Raw genomic sequence first — 23,015 nt, 5'->3', positions numbered from 1 at the left:
TTTATGTGAATCCCTTAGCGATTAGGTGTGTCTTATACTTTTTGACAATCCTTTTATGTGAATCCCTTAGCGATTAGGTGTGTCTTATACTTTTTGACATTGTCATGTGAATCCCGTTTGATTTTAAATATCCATTTACAACCAACGGGTTTTACACCTTTAGACAATTCTACAAGTTCCCAAACGCCGTTGTCCGCCATAGACTTTATCTCTTCCTTCAAGGCATTGATCCATTTTTCTGAATGAGGGCATTGTTTAACTTTTTGGAAAGATATGGGATCATCTTCCAACCCAATATCGGATTCATGCTCTTAGATATAAACATAATCACGAGACATCGTGGATCTCCTCTCTCTAATGGACCTTCTTAGTGGCATTTTATCTTGAGGTGATTGAGAGTCATTCTCAACAATAAGAGAGAATACCTCTATTTGAGATGATGCACCTTTGAAGTGAATTAGAGGTAACATGGAAATATCATAGTCAACTACCCCTTTCGGTTGTACAGCTTCAACTATATGTGGAACTGTAACCATTTCACTACCCACTGCATCAGTAGTTACCATATTAGGATCACTAATGTTCTCCTCAAATGATATTCCCCTTTCTTTATCACTTCCACCATCCTCAATGAATTTGACATTACCCGTCTCGAAAAAGGATCTACTCAAGGGGTTATAAACTTGAAATCTCTTGAATTTCAGAGTATCCTACAAAATGACAACTAACAGTTCTCGAGTCCAATTCCCTTTCGTTAGGCCTATAGGGCCCAGCTTCAACTGGACAACCCCAGACATGTATATGCCTAAAACTAGGTGCTCTACCTGTCCACAACTCCTATGGAGTTTTTGTTATTTCCTTACTAAGAACTCTGTTGAGTAGGTAAACTGCAGTCTTGAGTACTTCATTCCACAAAGACTCTGTTAGAGAAGAAAATGCAATCATACTTCTCACCATATCCTTGAGGGTTCGATTTCGTCACTCTGCTACATCATTTTACTGAGGTGTCCCAGGCATGGTGTATTGCACCACGATACCGCACTCAACAAATGACCCACCCAAGATGTTGTTCACCTAATCCGTCAGACCTACCATAGTATTCACCACCATGGTTTGGTCTTACTGAATTAATTTTCTTACCAAGTTGATTTTCAACTTCGGCTTTTAAGGTTTTGAACATGTCTAGGGATTACGGTTTCTCATGAATAAGGTATAAGTATCCATATCGGGAATAATCATCTATAAAGCTTATAAAGTATGATTGACTATTCCAAGAAACCTTAGTGAATGGTCCACATATATCTGTATGTATAAGCTCTAAGACTCCATTACTTCGCCTTGAACCCTTAATACTTTTGTTAGTTATTTTCCCCTTGATTCACTCAATGTAGATTCCAAAATCTGACATATCAAGGAAATTGAGAATTCCTAGTGATATTAACCTTCCTAGGCGTTGTTTGAGCTCATTTAGTGTCTATTTATCCTTTTGAGTATTATAACTAATCTTAAAAGGAGTGAACTATATAGGCAGAGAGATTAAGATGAAGTTCACAAGGACACTTTCAAACATGTTTAACTTTAGTGCCTTAAGCCTTGTAACTAGGTTAGACATCTCCATGATATACTCCCTAATGTTACCCTTTCCTGTATACCGCATGGACACTAACTTCGTGAGAAGTGTAGTAGTCTTGATCTTTTCGTTTGACGTGAATCAATCCACTAATTCCTTAAGGAAGGTTTTAGCATCCTCCTTCTCAGATATCGAACCCCTTAGTGATTCTGGTATTGACATTCTCATGACCATTAGACTCATGTGATTAGACTGCTCCTACTTGTCAAAGTTCACTTTTTGATCCACAATCGAATCATCAGTTAAAGGTGCAGGGCAATCATGCCTAAAGGCATAGTCTAGATCCATGCAGTCCAATAAAATGGTAATATGTTTTTTCCATTGTCCAAAGTTAGTGCTAGTAAGCACGGGAATGTTGCTCAAATTAACATACATTGAGAGTACTACATAAACAAAAGCAAAGAACATAGTTCAATTTAACAAACAAGGCATGTATCTTGTGTAATAACAAAATGTGCCCCAGGGCGTAGCGCAGACGGTGGGCGCATGGTATCTCTGGCGTAATGGTCAGGGGTCGATTCTTAGGAACTGACGACCTGGGGTTTACCCCGCCATGCGCCTATGGCCTGTGTACCTACATGAACCTCCCTCCATATCCATGGGACCGACACTAGGGGGCCGCTAAGGTAGCGGATCTACCTTTTTTTTGTGTAATAACAAAATGCAACAAATAAAACATGCAACTATATGGGCATACATAGAGATATCGAGTACAACATTACATTAAGTCTTTAGACTAAATTGTAACTTGCTATTGGTACTCTTTAAATAACTCATGATCACCTTCATCTGCCATATAACTCTCCTTCTTTTGGGTCGACGCATTATGCGCATGATACTTTATTCATGAGTTTCCTTTAGTTAGATTATGTTTTCTAGCATCACTCACAATGCTTCCAATTGGCCACACAGTGCCCCTTCCTTTGGGCCAACATACCATGTGCATGATCAAGAAGTTTAACTTAATTTGTGAGCTTCCTTAAACATATATCCGGCATAAGAATGATTTTTCTTTGGGCTAATTACCCTTAGCATGGATATTCATCTCTCTACACTAATACTCTTAGCCTCCCCAATAGTTCTCTCTTTAGCGATAGTATAGGTTCGATTATGTAGCAAGAGTGAAGAAGAATCCAAGAAGAAATTGTCGAAAACTGAGCTAAATTCAGTTATCAATCGATTAGTATTGGATATCAATTGATTGGCACCCTTTTAATTGATCAAAAATGGATGTGAATCGATTCATACGTGTATCAATTGATTGAACATACATAAATCGATCCACTGATCGATTCAGAAAGCTTCTGTTCACTTGTTCATCCACCTCAATCGATTTGCTGATCGATTGACCAATGTCAATCGATTCAGAAACCTTCTGTAGATATCCCAGCGAACTCCAATCGATTGGTTGATCAATTAGTGAGCCCTAATCGATTAGCAAATCGATCTAGAAGCTCTTCGTTAAATTCTTACGATTTTAATCAATTAACTGATCGATTGGTAAACCCCAATCGATTAGTTAATCGATTCAAAAGCTCTCTGTTATTTTTCATGAACTTCAATTGATTCCCTGATCGATTGGTGCTCTAATCGATCAGCCGATCGATTTAGAGGCTTTCTGTTTGATTCTTGCAACCTTCAATCGATTGACTGATTGATTGGTGACCTCAATCGATCAGTTAATCGATCCAGAAGCTTTCTTTTGAATTCTTGTCGTGATCGGCAGTCTGAATCGATTGATTCCTAATGTTGATCGATTGGTAAACAACAATCGATCAGCTGATCGATTTTAGACTCTTCTGTTCGCGAGCTTGAGCATCCCAATCGATCAAATCTTACGCCAATCGATTGGTAAGCACCAATTGATCAACGGATCGATTCAAGACGATTCTGTTCGTGAATCCGCGACTCTCAATAGATTGGGAACCTTCCTAATCAATTGATATCACAAAACACCCATTTCCGAAATGCGATTTTCTACCCTAAAATCACGTCGCCAATCTCGTTCTTCATAGATAATGCGAAAAACTCGTTTCAAAGGTTAAATCCTAATCTATGCATAATACATTCAATGAATATACATAAATTTCGCCCATCCATATGGAATCAAATGCAAAAAAAATTTGATGTATTGTGTTAAAACATTGAAAAATAATCCTTACGCCTTGAAAACTAATAATAAGCCAATCTTAAGCTCTGATACCAATTATTAGAATTGTAATACATCATATACAATCTAAAGGATATATCTACAACAGGATCTAGCTTCTATGAATCTCTAAAGTGCAATAGAAAACAAGATAATAGCTCATAAATCACTGACCTGAATCCATTGCTATGTTATAGCCTCTTACTTGTCGCTATAGTATCCCGCAAGTGCAGCGGATGTCTTCATAGGATTGAGTCGGCGAACACGTTCCTTCTCAATGGGGGAGAAGAAGCTAGAAGAGGAGAGCAAGGTTCAACATGCCCTAATGAACCTTATCTCTTCCTTTTTATACTTGGCCCAACCTATGAGGACTATCTACCATAAAAGCCCATGTCTCATTAACAACCCATCAATGTTAATGAACCGGGTTATTGGATCTACACATTAAATCCATATCCATTTAATCCAAACCCTCTTTATATGCTTGAAGCATTAGATCACTTAATTGAGTTTAGTTACTTTAATGACAATTAATTGTGTGTGTCTATGTTAATCAAGTGTAAGTCCAACCTTATGTAGATTAAGTCCAACCATGTGGACTCAATTGGATAGTCCACCCATGTAAAATACCGGAAAACAGATAATACCGGAAAAGTCTGTTTAGACTACCCATTTAAGCGAGGAAAAGTTTGCTTTTTCTTTTATTTCTTTTCTTTATTTGTTTTTCTTTTCCTCCGATTTCTATTTGTCGCTGTTTCCCTCTTCCCCTGCCGAACCCACGCGTGCCCGACTCCTTCTTTCCCCTGCGTGCCGACGGCTTGCCCTAACCGCTGTCGCCTGCGGCGGTTCTTCCTCCCCCTCGCGACAAAAACCTCTCGACCACTTCCTCTTCTCGTCTTCTTCCTCGCCGAACCGATTTCCCCTCTCCTTCTCATCTGGCCGACGCGACTCTGACGCCGATCCTTGGCCACAGGAGTTTCAGCGCCGGCAGCCGGTGCCCTAGCAAGCGGTTGGCGTCGCCCGGAGCAGTGCCGCTCCTCCCTGTGCTGCCTCAGATGTGCCTCTGTGCCCTAGCGTTGGCCGCCGCCGAGCCTTAGTCGCCTCGCCGCCACTCCGACCCACCGTCGTGCCCTAGATCCACCGCCGGCTGCAACTCACAGAGCCGACACTGCTCTCTTCATCTTCTTCCCGAGACACAACCGGCCACCGCGAGCCCTATCTCCGATCGCCGACCCACCTTCACCGGCCACCAGGTTCTGCCGAGCCCTAGTCTTGATCTTCTTCTTGATTCCTTTGATTCCAGCACTGAGGGTTTGTTCTACCAGGATTTTGTGCTGTGGAGTACCTGATTTCCAGGCGCTAATCTTCTCCGGCAGTAAATTGCCTTGGCTGTGATTGAAGGTGAGGTGCACAGATTGATCTAGAATTATGTTATCATTAGTGTGATGATTTCTTAAGCTCTATTTTGATATAGACAGTGAACCGCAGGTTATTGCTTGGGTTCCAGCAACTACCTCTGTTCTGGCAGCAATGTTACCGGTTGAGGCTTCAGAATTAGGTAAGTGGAGGAGGTAATTTTGAGTACGAACTAGATTTAATTCTAGCTATGAAAAGGATAGGGTTATTGGGACGATAAGAAATGATTAGGGTTAAGGAACTAACCCTAGTTGACCAATTGATTTTATTTAATTAAGGTTCGTTAATTGTGTTGGGTGAATTAGTTGGATCCAATTTATAACTTCTTAAATTGGATTAGAATTTAATTTGGCTAATTTTGGTATGATAGAATTAGCTAAACTAGACCTTATGTTTAATACACAGGTCTTTGACAAGAGACGAGTATCTCGACGTCAGATTTGGACCGATTAGACTTTTCCTATTGGAGGCGGGTACTTTGACTTATGTCTTTTGATATGCATTATAATGTGTTTAACATATAGCATGATTGTGTTTTCCATTTATTTCGGTTGGTCACTACATGATCTGTTACATGTTTGCTTGTTTACTTGTTATGCACTGCATGTTATTATTTACCTAATCATACATGCTGTAGGTGTTGGTTGTTACTCGGAAAACCTAGAGGTTCCACTGTACAAAAATTTTGTACAAAGGTCTGAACCTTTTCCTAGCTACCATGTGTTCTTTTAAATTAAATTTTGGATCACCTGCGGAACTTAACACGTTTGATCCAAAACTCAATATATTCGTTCTTTTAGGTTTTGACTTGGGTCTCCTGCGGAACTTAACACGTTCGACCCAAATCACCTTAAGTTATTAATTCCATTAAATATTAATTTCCATAATTGGTTCCCAGTACTGACGTGGCGAGGCACATGACCTTCTTGGATATGGGAGCAACCACCACCGACTAGATAAAACCTTTTATAGAAATCTAATATTTAATTTCCTAAAATAACTTTAGGTTAACCAAAAAGAACAATCAAATCACAAGGAAAAATAAAACAAAAGAACACAACTTCGAAAAACATATTCGAAATACTAGAATCGTAAGCCTCTTGTATTTGGTATTATCTCCAAAAATAACTAGTATGATGAGGAAAAAAAATACTAGTTATACCTTTTAGAAAGACCTCTTGATCTTCTACCGTATTCCTCTTCTAACCTCAGACGTTGTGTGGGCAACGATCTTCCGAGATGAGAAACCACCAACCAGCTTCTTCTCCTCCTAGCTAGGTTCGGCCACAACAAGAGCTTCACCAAGGAAAAGAAAAACCACCAACCAAGCTCCAAGGGATACAAGCTTTCTCTCCTCCTTCTTCTTCTTCTCCAAGTAGTATCCGGCCACCACAAGAGCTCCAAGCAGAGATAAGTTTCGGCCACCACAAAGAGGATGAAAAGAAGAGGATGGCCAGCCAAAATAACTTTCTTCAAGCATGAAGAATTTCGGCCACCACCAATGCTCCAAGGGATGCTAGAGACGAGACTTGCTTTCTCTCCTTCTTCTCCTTCCTTGATCCGGCCACCAACAAAAGCTCCACCAAGAAGATAGGTTTCGGCCATCAAGAGGAGAGGAGAGAAAGGGAAGGGCCGGCCACCATACCAAGGAAAAAGAGGGAGAAAAATAATAGAGGTTATCATTGTAAAGGCACCCCAACCCCCTCTTTTATATTCTTTAGCCTTGACAAATTAGGAAATTTAATTACAATAAAATTTCCTTAATTTTCCTTGACATGGATTAATTTGAAGTATTAAATAAAACTTCCTTTTTATCCATGTATTGGTCGGCCACAATCAATAGGGAAAAATTAGGAGAATTTGAATCAACAAATTAAAATTTCCTAATTTATCTCCGGAAATTTTTAAAATTTAAATTTATCTTCAAAAATCCCTTCATGGTTAATAAAAAGAAATTTCTATAATTTTATTTTTCAACATGTGAATAATTTTACAAAGAAAAAATAAAATATCTTTCCAATCTACAAATAAGGAAAGAGATCTAATCTCTTTCTTTAATCTTTTGTAGATCCTTTTAAGAGAGATATTTTAATTTTAATTCTCTCCAATAAATTATATCTTCCACATAAGAAAAATTAAAATTAAAATTCTTTTTTATTTGCCTTTGGTCGGCCCTAGCTTGGACTCCAAGCTAACTTGGTCGACCCCTATAGGATGGGTAAGAAGGTGGGTATAGGTGGGTATAGTACTCTATAATTAAGAGGCTACGATAGGGACCGAGAGGAGGAATTGGTTTTGGTCTCCCGATAAAATTAAGCATCCCGTGTTCGCCCCGAACACACAACTTAATTTTATCAATAATAATTCATTCCATTAAAGAACTATTATTGAACTACCGCACCAATCCCAAATTACATTTTTGGGCTCCTTCTTATTATGAGTGTGTTAGTCTCCCTGTGTTTAAGATATCGAATGCCCACTAATTAAGTGAGTTACTGACAACTCATTTAATTAATATCTTAGTCCAAGAGTAGTACCACTCAACCTTATCGTCATGTCGGACTAAGTCTACCTGCAGGGTTAAACATGACAATCCTTATGAGCTCCTCTTGATGATATTATCAACCTAGTATCTCTAGGACATAGTTTCCTTCTACAATCAACAACACACACTATAAGTGATATCATTTCCCAACTTATCGGGCTTATTGATTCATCGAACTAAATCTCACCCATTGATAAATTAAAGAAATAAATATCAAATATATGTGCTTGTTATTATATTAGGATTAAGAGCACACACTTCCATAATAACTGAGGTCTTTGTTCCTTTATAAAGTCAGTATAAAAGAAACGACCTCAAATGGTCCTACTCAATACACTCTAAGTGTACTAGTGTAATTATATAGTTAAGATAAACTAATACCTAATTACACTACGATCTTCCAATGATTTGTTCCTTTCCATCTTGGTCGTGAGCTACTGTTTATAATTTATAAGGAACCGATAACATGATCTTCTGTGTGTGACACTACACACCATGTTATCTACAATATAAATTAATTGAACAACTACATTTATCATAAATGTAGATATTTGACCAATGTGATTCTTATTTCTAAATAAATGTTTATACCAAAAGCTAGGCTTTTAGTATACATCCCAACAGTAGGTAGTGACCCAACCATATGATACATTATGTTTAGGACCTAGGGTTTATTTGATACCTTATCTGTTTGTGTACCTTCCATCTGATACATTGACTTGTGGTACACCTTTTATTAATGTATGGATCTTGCTATGCTATTCATGATAGTGTCATGTTTAGAGTGATGCATCATCTTGCATGATTGCATGCTGTGCGGTTGTCTGCTCCATTATTGTGAGCGCATCGCCAGTTACATGTACCTGTACACACCACCACTCATGGGTTAGTGGTATATCAGACAGGTGTGTGGCAGTTCTGCTGTTTGGCTCCGTGGGTCTGGTGACTCAGCGTGGTAGCCGGCAGACAGTTCCGCTCTGTTTGGCTCCGTTGGTTTAGTGTAACAGCGTTGTGCTGGACTTTGTTTGGCTCCGCTGGTCCGCTCATGGGTAGTGTGAGTAGCCGTCAGAGAGTCCTCCCGCCATCGTGTACCGGGAGATGAGAGCATCACTCCCCCATTTATTATTTCGGTAGGAGTATGTGTGTACTCCGACAAAGATCCCGTCCACTCCACTCATCGAGCGTGATGTCAGAGTACACGGTTGTCACAGCCCTACCCACTCGGACTCACCATTGTGTGTGAGATGGCTGACTGGCGTCAGGGGTGACCATGTCATTGGCATCATATGCATGATGCATTTATTGTTTGTGTTTGCTGTATTTACTTGCTGCATTTATTTGGATGCATATGATTGACATGCATACAATATTATGACACTCTCGGTCTGATGACCCAGTTACCTTTATACCTTGATCCTGGTTAGTACAGTTTTCTCCAGTTTTTGTTCCAGTTGCATTTATCCTTCTCGTATTCAGGAGACTGTACGCATGATTAGTGTTGTATGTTATTTACTTTATTTTGCATATCAGTTGTACCTGCTGAGTGTTGGACTCACCCCGCCTCCATTGTTGTTATATTTTCAGGTTGAGGCTGTCCGGAGCAGTTCCAGTCGCTAGTCCCCATCAGCACATAGTGCTAGTCCTTTGCTGGTCTTGAGTTATTATTTTATCTTAGTTTCTCTATCAGACTTTGTTTTTAGTCTTGTATTGTTTTACTTATGGATATTGTATGTATTCTTATCGTTTGATGGATTTTTGGTATGATTTGGATTTATTCTACTACATGCCTGCCTGGACGGCAGAAGAGGTGAGTTCATCGGATTTGAGCTTTACGAGTGTAGTTGAGTAGGGTTGATTTTGAGTCATGGTATTACTGCTTTGGTTTGCTTGTATTTATATAAACTGCGTGGTGATAGTTTATTTACATGTTATTATTCCAGACGCATGTGGCTGAGGTATATGAGGATGTAGAAAAGTTTCAGATTGTCCGCCGTACATGGGAGATGCTGCCGAAATTTTCTCGGACAGGGACTCCTCCGGGGCGTGACAACCCATGTGGACTTAATTCTACAAGTATTCACCATCACAGTTTGATCTAACGACCTTAATTTTCTTACCTAATTAATTTTCAACTTCGGTTTTGAAAATTTTGAACATGTCCAAGAATACGAATTCTCATGGATAAGATATAAATAATCGTAGAATGAATAGTCATTAAAACTAATTAAATATGTATGTCATTTCAAAATGCCTTGGGATAAGGATATATGGTTCACAAATATTCGTATATTAATTCTGAGAGTTCAATACAATGTTTAACTCATTTATTTCTTTTGTTAGTCATTTTTTACTTAACACACTCTGTATCGATATTAAAGTATGACATATAAAAAAAATGAAAATTTCATATGACATTAATCTTTATATGTATTGTTTAATATATGTTTTAAACGTCTATATCATAAAAGAATTCTTGCTAGTCAAATTTTATTTTGTACCTATGTTATACATTATTTTATTGTTAATAGGAGATAAGATGTTTAATCAATATAGTTTATCAATTAAGGAATAATTAGCAATTACTACTAAATTTAGAAAAATATTTAAAATTGTATTTTTAAATGAACAAGAGTAACTTGATTTGTTCAAACAAGAAACATCAATTAAATTCTATCTAAATAAATATATTATTCAAATATAGAAAAATATCAATTTTTAAATAAAGCCTAAATACTTTAACCTTCTTGCTATTTCTCATATATCTATCTTCAATCATCAAATGGAAATTGGTTTCTGAGACAAGTTTACATAGTAATACTTATGTGAATAATATCATCGATATCTATCTATTGTATGTTAATCGGCACTATAGTTAAGTCGACTTCTAAACTAATAAAATAAAAAATTTTACCTTTCTTATCACATTATATTTGAGACAATCTTTTTTGTCAAATGATTTTTTTATCTTGTTTCTTTTCCTCCTTTGGCTAACGCTCGAGAATCTATAGTTTGTTTATCTTTTCCCTTAATATTGCTTCAAGTGGACGCGAAGTGACCACTTTCAGAAAATGCAAATGTGGGAAAAGTGTTAAGTATGAGAGAGCTAAGAGTAAATCTAATTCTCTGATAGTAACTCCTCTTGTCCAAGTAGGAGATGCAAGTTCATAGCTAGATTTCTTTCTGCTGTATTCTGTTACCCGATTCATGGAAATTTCCTCGGTTTTTCATTCCTTAAGCGGGTATAAACTATTATAAATTTTTTGAAAAACAAGAAAATTTAAGAAATGAAAAAAAAAAATTTGATGAATTGCTTTATGTTCATGTCCTTTCTCATGAAGAATCGCTTATAGAATCCGCCACCATTTAAATATTTTGGTCCCAAAGAGAAGCACACAACAACTATATATATGATTCTTGGTGATCGAATTGAAGCACACAACTATCACGCAGACGAAGCCAATTTTTCATGCCTACGCTTCCTTTCGTTTGACAACTTCTTGGCAAATTGAACAAGCCGTTCCTTGTTCGACTTCGTTCCTCCCTTTCCATCCACCACCGGCTCCGATTGCCCAGTCTCCAAGTTCACCCGCGACACCGGCTTTTCCAGCAGATTCTCCCCAATCCGAACTAAATTGTTCAAGTTCTCCTTCGTTGAATTATCCACCGAAGCCGCAACGTCAGTCAAAGTATCATCCTGCCATTCAATATAATTAATAATCGTACAATCTTTTACATTAAAATCGATCGACTTGGCTCAGCTTTATGGAGAATCATTCGATTACCTGTATGCGAAGGTAGTAGCCCTCACTTTCCAGTGCCTGGAAAACGACTGAAGCATGGATATCCACCATGTCCGAGCTCGCCTGCGTGAAAATGTCGACGAGGGGCGTCTTCCCTCTGTTGTACAACCACCCAAGCAAGCCCCATCGAGCGCTCTCTTGGGCACTATACCTCTCCTCCTGCTTAGGTTCTCCGGTCCCGATCGAGATCACCAGAAAATGGCTGTAGTCCACCGGTTTATACGACTCGAAATCCTTGTTCGATTTCAGAATTTGCTTCGTCACTTGGTTCATCGCGACTAAAGTCTATTCATGATTACCAACCATATCTACATATGAGAATTTGAGAATAAGCTTATGCGTAGATTATTTAGATGTGTGTGTGGATTATATACGGGGTTATTTGCCGCTACGCCGCCATCGATGAGGTTGAAGCTCCTGGTGTTGCCTTGATCGTCCCGGGTCTCAAAGTAATGGCCGGGGAGGTATGTGGGGGCGGCAGAGGTGCTGATGCAGATGTCCGATAAAAGAGCATTCTTTAGAGGAATATCCTGTGTCTGCGGAAAAAGTAGGTACGATCATCACCTATATGATCTATCTATAATCTATTATTTTGTAAAACCAAAAAGTAAGATAATCTATCATCCATCTCAACCTCAAAAGATGAGAAGAAGATGGGCTGCAGAAGTTTGATGTCAAAGGTAGGGATGACAACGTTGGTCAACATTTGACTTAGTTTTTTGTCGCCTAAGAGTTCTTGAATCTTGGATTGAAGAAACTTGCCGTCGTATCTTGGTCCAGTGAACGCATCCAGCAGGTTTAATGCTGGATTGAGGCATCCGGCCCTAAAATAGAAAGAGAAACTCATGGATTAATTTTGATTCCTATAATTATTGTTAAAGCCTAGCTCCATCAATCAATGTTTATATATTCTTTATGATCTACTTCTAAATTAAATGTGAAATTAAATTTAGTCAAGTCTAATCTTTTCTCTCTCATCTTACTCCTATAAACAAGATATCAGAATGAGCAGAGAGCTAAAGTTAGAAAGCATGAGATTATCGACATAGTTTCAATTTTTTTTTCTTCATTAATTTCTTCTGCACTACTATAATTTGTGTATTTTTGTGATTCATGTCATAGCTACTAATTAAATTTATTCTAACCTGTGCTGTGGGAAAATCTTGTCAGAGTTTTGCAAGTAGAAGTCAACGATATCCTCAGCGGCAAAGAGTGGCTTGTTGTTCTCGCCGGGAGCTGCGAGCATGGTGGCGATGAGCCCGCCGGTGCTTGTGCCGGAGATCACGTCGAAATAGTGGGCTATTCTCGCTTCTCCTCCATCAAGCTCCTGCGACACCAAGAATCAACTTCCAACTTTCAGAATGCATAAGATAATTCAGCAAGAAACAGAGGACAGATTGTTGGTCCAAAATAAGTTGGATCATAGGATGGACCGTTTATTATGATTGGACTATGATAGTGATCCCGTCATAATTGGTTGTGATTTTTTCTTGGATTCACCATTCCTCAAGTTATAATTCGAATTGGGACAGATGACCAAAGGCCACCTTTCGCTCGGCGCTAGGCTACCTAATCATCTATCCACTACCGGCAGCCTTCAGGTGGCCTCCAGTCATTCGCCTAGACTTAAATTATAATTTGGGACAATGAACCTAGAAAGGAATCACAATTAATTATGATCGGATCGCGATTACAATCGAACAGTAATTACAAATGATTCATTCCCTGATCCACTTTTACGTGGATAATCTGCAAACATATATATTCTCGATCGAATTCACACTTGAAGTTGTTTTTCAAGAAACTCGATGATCCTCGCAGGGATGAGGCCACGAACCCCGCCGCCGTCGATGCAGAGAATGGTGATCCTCTTCCCACAAGACGGCGGAGGGTTAATTGAGGTAGAGCCGACTGCAGTCGAACTGCTTGCCATGGTACAAACTTAGTAATTGAGGAGATTGAGGAGATAATTAGCTGCTAATGGTTTTGTTGCCTGTGGGAAGGAAGATATATAGAGAGAATTAATTATGATAATGTTTTTTTTTAAAACCCAATTAATCCAACTACAATATGAAATGAAAGATTATTGTTTATGCAACACTTGTACTGATTGAATTGGAATATATTATACTTAAAGTCTTTTCCTTCATAAGGCCGTAGTTTGTTTTGATCATTAAGTATGTCGGATTTGACAGAATGTTAATTCATCGAGAAATAATTTAATTATGTAGTTAGGTGAAGCGTTAGATAAACGGCTCGTGCGGCACGTGTGAAGATATGGATCTACCTTTCCAACTTTGCCGGAAGATTTAGTTAATTTTTAAAAGGTTAAATTGTTCAATCAATCAACTATTTTTTTTAACAAAAAATCAAGTTAATTTTTTTAATCTATCATATCTTTGAAAATAATATTCAATTTATTAGGGTGTTAAAAATTTTATCAACTTTATTTTAAAATTAAATACTGAGTTGGAAAATACCATACTATATATTGAATTTTAAGCTTCTTTAATCATATTACTTATAAAGTTTTAAAATTCTCACAAAAACTTAAAGCCTCCTTTAATTCTCCCCCTTCATTAATTGATTAATCTCCATCATGGTGTCTATATTTGGTAATGTGTCAGAGAATAAAATGATGATGATAAAGTAGTCTTTAAACACCTCAGATTATGATGCAGTGATTAGACTTCCAAATACAGATCTAAAAATTTTCAGGATTGAAATTCAGCTACAGTGAATTTTAGAAATTTTTTTCTCCAATAAATAACAGATTTAAGAAAATTCAATTCTGTTTGTACAAATAGTACTCTCCGAGTTGCCCTAATGACCTTGGGGTGGGCCCACTTACCCCCTTGAATTATGTTAGAGCGATCAAATATTTCTGCTGATTTTTTCTAATGATTAATGAAAATTTTTTATAGAACTGAATCGATTATTTCAAAATTAATCGGTTATAAGAATTAGATACCTGAGCCAACTAACAAAAAATCAAAGAAGATGATTGTGCCCATGAGCACGATAGTGCAGTGATAAGATACGGACGATTCTGTGATTCACAACTAATGCTCAATATTTTCTACCGAGTTTGAATCACTATGTCAGGACCATATAGACAAGGGTGCAAATAAGGTTGAGGATAGGATAGATCATAATTTTATAAAATTTCTAAGTAGATGATAGATTAAAATAAATAGAGATAGCACGTGACGGAAATATAAATTTATCACGATTATAATTATAATTTTATTTTATTTTGATCAGCAGATGAACGATAAAGTTAGTTTTTTTTTTTCCTTCTATCTATTTAATTATGTAGATGTAGATTTAGTTTTTATACATTACCAAAAAAACTAAATTGTGATTTAGTTAATGAATTGATTAATAAGTATTTTGATCAACATCGAGCTGTGGACAGCTCTATACGGCATGTTTCTATGACAATTAAATTAGTGGGCCTCATATTCATAAATTGATCATGAAAGTCAACCACAGTTGCAATGCAAATTGAGTGTGCACCCACCAGGCCATGAGTTGTGTAAATTATTGGAGCTTAATTCATTTTTTTATTAAATATATATAGTTTTTTATTTAAAATACAATCAATAAACTTAAATATTCTTCAAATAATATCAGTGTACAGTGCCTTTACTTTTCAACTATTACAACAAATAACCCTCTGGCCTCCCAGACGGATCTAAAAGAGATAAATTATAAGGACTTTAACCAATACAGTGATCCTTTGTATGGGAGCCCATGCTACATTTTAAACACATTAAAAATCAACTATATGATATATTGTAGCAACATCATATGTAACCGTATACAAATATCAACTGTGCAGCCCGTGGAGCTTTCTTTTTCAGAATAAATAAATAAATCTTTTTATCTAATTTCTTTTGCTCCGTATCACTAGAAACTCCAGGATATATAGTTTGTTTATCTTTTCCCTTAATATTGCTCGAACCTTGAAAAATGGATGCGCTTTCAAAAAATATGAGAATCTAATTCTTAGATAGTAATTCCTCTTGTCGAAGTAGGAGATGTCAGCTGATAGCTAGATTTCTTTTCGCTGTATTCTGTTACCTGATTCATGGAAATTTCCTCTGTTTTTCATTCCCTAAAAGGGTATAAACTATTATAAAAATTTTGAAAAACAAGAAAAATTAAGAAATGAAAAAAGAATGCCGATGAATTGTTTTGTGTTCATGTACTTTTTCATGAAGAATCGCTTATAGAATCCGCCATCATGTAAATATTTTGGTCTCAAAGAGAAGAGCAAAAAGGACAAGAAATTAAACAATGCAGCAATGCAAGTTCACATGCATGCTATATTAATGTTGTTGGAAAATATTGTAAATGAGAAGGGAAAAAAAGAATCACTGATTAACTGATGCACCGATGGACATAATTCATTACTAATGATTCTTGGTGATCGATCGATATTGAAGCACACAACTATCACGCAGACGAAGCCAAGTTTTCATGCCTATGCTTCCTTTCATTTGACAACTTCTGTGCAAAATGCACAAGCCGTTCCTTGTTCGACATCGTTCCTCCCTTTCCATCCACCACCGGCTCCGATTTCCCAGTCTCCAAGTTCACCCGCGACACCGGCTTCTCCAGCAGATTCTCCCCAATCCGAACTAAATTGTTCAAGTTCTCCTTCGTTGAATTATCCACCGAAGCCGCAACGTCAGTCAAAGTATCATCCTGCCGTTCAATTAATAATCGTACAATCTTTTCCATTAAAATCGATCGACTTGGCGCAGCTTTATTTATGGAGATCAGTCGGTTACCTGTATGCGAAGGTATTGCCCTTCACTTTCCAGTGCCTGGAAAACGACTGACGCATGGATATCCACCATGTCTGAACTCGCCTGAGTGAAAATGTCGACGATGGGAGTCTTCCCTCTGTTGTTCAGCCACCCAAGCAAGCCCCATCGAGCGCTCTCCTGGGCACTATACCTCTCCTCCTGCTTAGCTGATCCAGTCCCGATCGAGATCACCAGAAAATGACTGTAGTCCACCGGGTTATACGACTCGAAATCCTTGTTCGACTTCAGAATTTGCTTCGTCACTTGGTTCATCGCGACTAAAGTCTATTCATGATTACCAACCATATCTACATATGAGAATTTGATAATAAGCTTATGGGTAGATTATTTAGATGTGTGTGCGTGGATTATATACGGGATTATTTGCCGCTACGCCGCCGTCGATGAGGTTGAAGCTCCTGGTGTTGCCTTGATCGTCCCGGGTCTCAAAGTAATGGCCGGGGAGGTATGTGGGGGCGGCGGAGGTGCCGATGCAGATGTCCGATAAAAGAGCATTCTTTAGAGGAATATCCTGTGTCTGCGGAAAAAGTAGTTACGATCATCACCTATATCTATCTATAATCTATTATTTTGGAAAATCAAAAAGTAAGATGATCTATCATCCATCTCAACCTCAAAAGATGAGAAGAAGATGGGCTGCAGAAGTTTGATGTCAAAGGTAGGGATGACAACGTTGGTCAACGTTTGACTTAGTTTTTTGTCGCCTAAGAGTTCTCGAATCTTGGAGTGAAGAAACTTGCCGTCGTATCTCGGTCCGGTGAACGCATCCAGCTGGTTTAATGCTGGATTGAGGAACCCGGCCCTGAAATACAAAGAGGAATTCATGGATTAATTAAGAAGTTAAAAATCTGTCATATAAATATACATACTAATTATTGTTAAAGCCTAGATCCATCATCAATCAATGTTTATATGTACTTCAAGATCTGGTTCTCAATTAAATTGTGAAATTAAATTAATTCAAGTCTAATCTTTTCTCTATCATCTTATTCTTTTTTAAACAAGATATCAGAATTGAGCAGATAGCTACAGTCAGAAAGTAAATTAAGAACATGAGATTATATATCGACTTAGTTTGGAAGATTAAGAAAATAAAATCTAACCTGTGCTGTGGAAAAATCTTGTCAGAGTTTTGCAAGTAGAAGTCAGCGATATCCTTGGCGGCAAAGAGTGGCTTGTTGTTCTCGCCGGGAGCTGCGAGCATGGTGGCGATGAGCCCGCCGGTGCTTGTGCCGGAGATGACGTCGAAATAGTCGGCTATTCTCGCTTCTCCTCCATCCAGATCCTGCAACACCAAGAATTAATCAACTTCAAACAATAATTCAGCAAGCCTATATAAATATAAATATTCTTGATCGAATGCCCACTTGAAGTTGCTTTTCAAGAAACTCGATGATCTTCGCTGGGATGAGGCCGCGAACCCCGCCGCCGTCGATGCAGAGAATGGTGATCCTCTTCCCACAAGACGGCGGAGGGTTATTTGAGGTAGAGTTGACTGCAGTCGAACTGCTTGCCATGGTACAAACTTAGTAACCGAAGAGATAATCAAGCTGCTGATGGTTTATTGCCTGTGCGAAGAAAGGATGATCATATATAGAGAGAATGAGAAATAAATATATCAATAAATAAAACCCAATTAATCCAACTATGAAATGAGTTGCAATATGAAATAAAAAAAAAATTGTTCACGTGAAAGTTCTACTGCTTGAATTGGGATATATTATATATACTTAAGTCTTTTGCTTCTTGCAAACGAAGTGTTTTGATAAATTAAGTATCGTCGTGTCAGATTCGAAGTATTTTAATCGTCGCACGATAGAATAGCGATTATAAATAGGTGTTTATATAAACTATAAATTTTGAAATAAAGAAAGAAAAAAAATCAATATATATAACTTTAATTATTATCTTGTTGAGAAAGAAAATTGTGAAAAAAAATACTTAATAAAAATTGAAATTAATAAAATAGAAAGTTAATATAGACAAACCTTAATTAAATACCATAAAAATAAAAATTATTTAAAATAATAAAAAGACTCTTGAAGGTTCCGACGGTGACTAAACGTTACTTTTTAGGTTAAAATTTGACGGTTGTTGGTTGTGATAAATTTGACGTTACTTTTTATTTTATTATTTACTAAAATAATACGCGATTGCTGATAAAGCCTGAAAATCTAAATAAAAAATAATGACACTTTATAATTCAAGGAATCCTATTTGATTAGTCTCGCATCAATTATTCATCGAGAAATATTCAATTACGGGATGCGTGGAAAAATAACACGTGCGGCACGTGTGAAAAGTATGGATTTACCTTTCCAACTTTGCCGGACGGCTTAGTGAATTACTAAAAGGGTAAATCGTTAAATCAATCAAATAACTATTTATTAATTGCTGATTTGATATGTAGACAGAAGTGCAAATAAAAAAAAAATTTAAACAACTTAAGTGGCAAGTGTAGGGAGAAGGATATATAGAGATGGTGAAATCTAAGCACTTATTACTGAAACTATAGAATGACAAAAGTGCAAACAAGGTTGGTGGTAGAATAGATCATATTTAAGCAAATACGACAAGTGTAAACTTTGATGACCATGTGAGCATTTTGGCACATCATAATTTAAAAACATAAAGTTAAAAAAAAACACTAACACGATGATAAATTTTATAAGATTTCTAAGCAGGCGATAGATTAAAATAAATAGAGATAGCACGTGACTGAAATACAAAATTACCATGCATGATTATAGTTATTAAATTGTCCCTTCGGGACGATGCGATAGTTAAAACATGAGATATCGTCACATGAGATTTTATGATCGAAACTCGACGTGACCGAGCATAATCTTCCTCATGTCTTGACCATTTACACTAATGACTAGTAGCCACCTGTGATTTACCTTCTCCGTATTTACCTAGGGACAGGTTGACGGAGATGTTGGGGGCGAGAGAATCACCTTTTGCCACATGATTATAGTTATTAAATTAATTTTATTTTGATACAAAGTTTTTTTTTTCTTCTACAATATTTTGTAGAGTTAGATTTTATGCATTACAGAAAAAAACAAATTGTGATTTAGTTAATGATTTGTTTAATAAGTACTTTGACCAAAATCGAGTTGTGGACAGCTGTATATACCGTGTTTCTATGCCAATTAAATTTCGTGCGCTGTACACGCCGGTCACGAGGAGTGTAAACTATATGCAAGGCAATTAAATTAGTGGGCCCAATATTGGGTCGCGTAAATTCTAATTTAGTAGGTTTTTTTAAAAAAAAAACTTAAATAATTTTGTATTATTTTTTATTTAAAATACAATCAATAAACTTAAATTTTCTTCAAATAATATCATTATGCAAGCCTTTGCCTTTTCTTCTATATATATATTTTGGACCACTAAGAGCAAGAAAAGTATGGCACTATTAATTTATGAGATGAGACTTCTCACCTAAACATGCATTGTTCAATTAGTTTGAGCTAAGTATGCAATCTAATCTCTAATATATTTTGATAATTACTACGATATTATTCTTAGCGATGCGTAGTTGAAGCTTAAGTTTATCTACAATACTAAAATATTCTTATAATTTCTCTACCTTCAAACATAATTAATTAGTCATGCTCACCTCGTGTGTCTGTATTCAAGTCTTATAACTAAGTATACTAATTGTGTATAATATAACAGAGTCTACCATTTATTAATATATTTTATGATGAATCATTTATCATAAAAGATCGATTCATCTTATTAAAATATAGGGAGCAAAGAAAGGAAGAGTCGAGGCCAACAATCAGAAACCGCAGTGCAGATGCATGGATGACTTTTCTGAGCGGAACAAATCACAATTAATTTTGATGAGGTGTTTTTTTAATTTTTTTTATTATCAATAAATAACGAAAACTTTTAATTAAATTAGGTCAGTCATTAATGACAAAGAGTTACAACTTAATTCGTTTACTTAATGAACCAAACAATATATTATTATTAATAGCTTTCACCTAATTCCGAGTGAAAGAGGTTTCATGCTAATTAATGTTATCCGCTTAAACATGTTTGATGAAGAAGATGAAGAACTTGTCGTTGCCAACTCAAGATTCTGCTTTGTACGAGTCATTCAAGCTTATCTATAAATATTAATTAAAGGCTTCATAGACAAGTTAATGATAAAGACCTCTTCCAAATCTTTTCTATAAACTAGTTGATTTCCTCAATCATGTTATAATTAAAGATAAACTCCACAATGAGAAACATGAAAATGTTTTTTTTTGACACAGGTCATAAAAAAAAAGATTGGAAATTAAGGAAGGTAGATATGAGCATGTTGTGGAAGTAGGAATATGATTGAATGTGACAGAAATTAGATATCAATGAGGCTGTGGTGGTGCATTAGGCGTGCAATTATGGGGATTGTGATATAAATATATATCTGTAGCTCTCTTTCTTAATTTCAATGGGTGATATGGAATAGAAATTTTGACTAGTAATGAGATTCATTTATTGCAAGAAGAAAATTAAGTCGTCTAATGCGATCAAACCATTTAGATGGAGATTTCATTTACTGAAGCTCTGCTGCTAAATTAGAGAAAAAAAAAGCCTAATAACTGCTATGAGGCTTTAGTCTTATGTGGTTTAGGGTTGGGCGCGACTTGAGTCTCGGTGTGACTCATCCAAGGCAGGTGGATTTTGTTCTGCTCGGCTCACAAAGTGAAAGTTCTTACAAGGTTTTAATAGGGTTTGATACTACAATTACGATGGTAATAACCTCTTCTCTTTATTTTTCAAGTACTCCTCTCCCGTTGCTTTCCGTACGTAGGGGATTAAAACCTTCACTTAGAATGAGTTTCCAAACTTTGAGAAAATTTAGGATAAAATGGCATTAGCATCGTAATTCAATCAGGAAAAAGGTTTACATAACGGAATTGAAGAAAACTCAGGTTAAAGAAGTGTGGAACGCATGCTAAAAACAGAAAGGGACAAAAATTTTGTGTTGGAAACTAAAAGTTGCTAAGAATGGGCTCCAAGCCCACTACCCAAAGCGCTAAGTCTTTAATTCATCGAATATTTATACAAATTTTAAGGTTGGTGTTCACTTTTAGTCCAGAAAAAGAAAACGAGGAAAATCAACAAAGTTTGACAAACAAATATATAAAAATGTGTTATCAGAGTTCAATATTGACTTGGAATTGCCGTCTCTTACCAAAGGAAAGGGTTGGCGAGTATGCACAGAGAGAAAGGGAGCCTCATCGAGAAGCTTCATGGCAGAGAGGTGAAGCAAATTTAAGATCTTTCACTGAAACAGCAACAGCAGGGTCGATTAATACATAGGGATAGAGGGAGATTACTGGTAGGAAGCAACTAGTGCAGCGTGGTGAACAACAAGCTAAGCAAATTACGTAGTACTTAAATTTTTGACACAACAACGAACTGATGGAAGTTTTCTTAATTATAAATTCTAAAATCAAAATTTTAGCAACCATATATAAGAACTAAAAAGAATATATCATGTCTCCAGGACTATGATGTCATGGTAGGACATTGAAATTGTCACCTATGTATTCGCAGTTCAAATCCTTACCGTTTAAATCCTAGTTATTAAGATGTATTTATAGGAATTTTTCTACTCAGAACTACATTTCATTAATTAGTATAACCACGTGTTTATGAAATATGATCTTCACGTGTAGGGTCCTGATCATGTTTATAAACAATTTTATGTATTGAAGCTAATTACATCAGATTTAAAAAGAAATTAACTAATAACAAGACAATAGATCTAAATGCAACTTATTTATCATCGTTTCAAGGTCGTCCAATGGGAAGAGGAAAGATCTCGAATCCCTCAATTTTACAAGGACCATGCCCTATATTGCAACAAACCTATTATGTTATCAGATCATCATTAATAATCGAATACAGTTTTACACATAAATCAACATCCAATAATAAAAATTCATAATTAAATTACTTAATGGATTTGTCCGTAATGACATATATAACATGTTACAAAACAACATGTAAGTCCATCAAATAGCGACATAAAATTCAACAATCTTCTACTTGAACTACATGTGATTTTGTATACAACATATTAGGAAACCTTAGTTGATTTTAACCAGGTCAAACTTTATGAGTAAAAATGCTCCTTTAGAAATTTGGTCGGTTAATTTCATTGGTATAGAATTAAAGATGTTATAATTACTATAATTGTAACAAATTTCAAGAGTAATTACAATGTCAATATCATCAATGACATATATTAGATGTGGATATGTAGTATGAGAATTGTATGAAATATGATCTCCACATGTCAATTTCCGTTGATGGCTCAAAAGAGTCCTGATCATGTTTATAAATCATTTATGTTAAATCCTACCTAGTATACTTAGGTAAGTAGTAGTATCAATATATATCCAATAAATATCAATAGTCATTATAACTAAGTTGACTTATAAACTAACAAACTTGAAAATTTACATTTCTTAATATGCAAATTAGCATATTTGAGCAATCTTTCTTCACATAACACCCTTTCTTCTGGTAAAAGAAACAAATAAAATTTTTATCCTATTTCTTTTGCTTTTAATTGTCAGAAGTCTTAGATCTGTAGTTTGTTTACATTTTCTCTTAGTTCTTTTCT

At 36.3% G+C, this 23,015-nt stretch overlaps 2 protein-coding genes across 3 annotated transcripts; both read right to left on the bottom strand.

Annotated features, from left to right (window-relative positions):
• Positions 1-11,052: 11,052 nt before the first annotated feature.
• LOC121981720 (patatin-like protein 2) lies at positions 11,053-13,498 on the bottom strand. The gene is made up of 6 exons (XM_042534398.1): positions 13,324-13,498; positions 12,686-12,867; positions 12,175-12,364; positions 11,915-12,076; positions 11,523-11,825; positions 11,053-11,434 (listed from the first exon to the last, which is right to left on the bottom strand). The coding sequence occupies exons 1-6, from the start codon at positions 13,471-13,473 to the stop codon at positions 11,183-11,185; spliced, it is 1,239 nt and encodes a 412-aa protein (XP_042390332.1). The 5' UTR covers positions 13,474-13,498; the 3' UTR covers positions 11,053-11,182.
• Positions 13,499-15,815: 2,317 nt separating this feature from the next.
• On the bottom strand, positions 15,816-18,166 carry LOC121981719 (patatin-like protein 2). Of its 2 annotated transcripts, XM_042534396.1 has the most exons (7): positions 18,109-18,166; positions 17,746-17,946; positions 17,482-17,663; positions 16,991-17,180; positions 16,734-16,895; positions 16,340-16,642; positions 15,816-16,253 (listed from the first exon to the last, which is right to left on the bottom strand). In XM_042534396.1, exons 2-7 carry the CDS (start codon positions 17,893-17,895, stop codon positions 16,002-16,004), a joined length of 1,239 nt encoding a protein of 412 aa, XP_042390330.1. In that variant the 5' UTR covers positions 17,896-17,946; positions 18,109-18,166; the 3' UTR covers positions 15,816-16,001. The 2 variants fall into 2 exon arrangements, with proteins under 2 accessions (XP_042390330.1, XP_042390329.1); XM_042534395.1 differs by lacking the exon at positions 18,109-18,166 and having other exon boundaries at positions 17,746-18,044.
• Positions 18,167-23,015: the final 4,849 nt, after the last annotated feature.

Source organism: Zingiber officinale, chromosome 5A (genome assembly GCF_018446385.1).
Source record: "Zingiber officinale cultivar Zhangliang chromosome 5A, Zo_v1.1, whole genome shotgun sequence".
NCBI lineage: Eukaryota > Viridiplantae > Streptophyta > Magnoliopsida > Zingiberales > Zingiberaceae > Zingiber > Zingiber officinale.
Note: the sequence above shows the minus strand (reverse complement) of the source record. Positions and strands in the feature narration are given on the sequence as shown.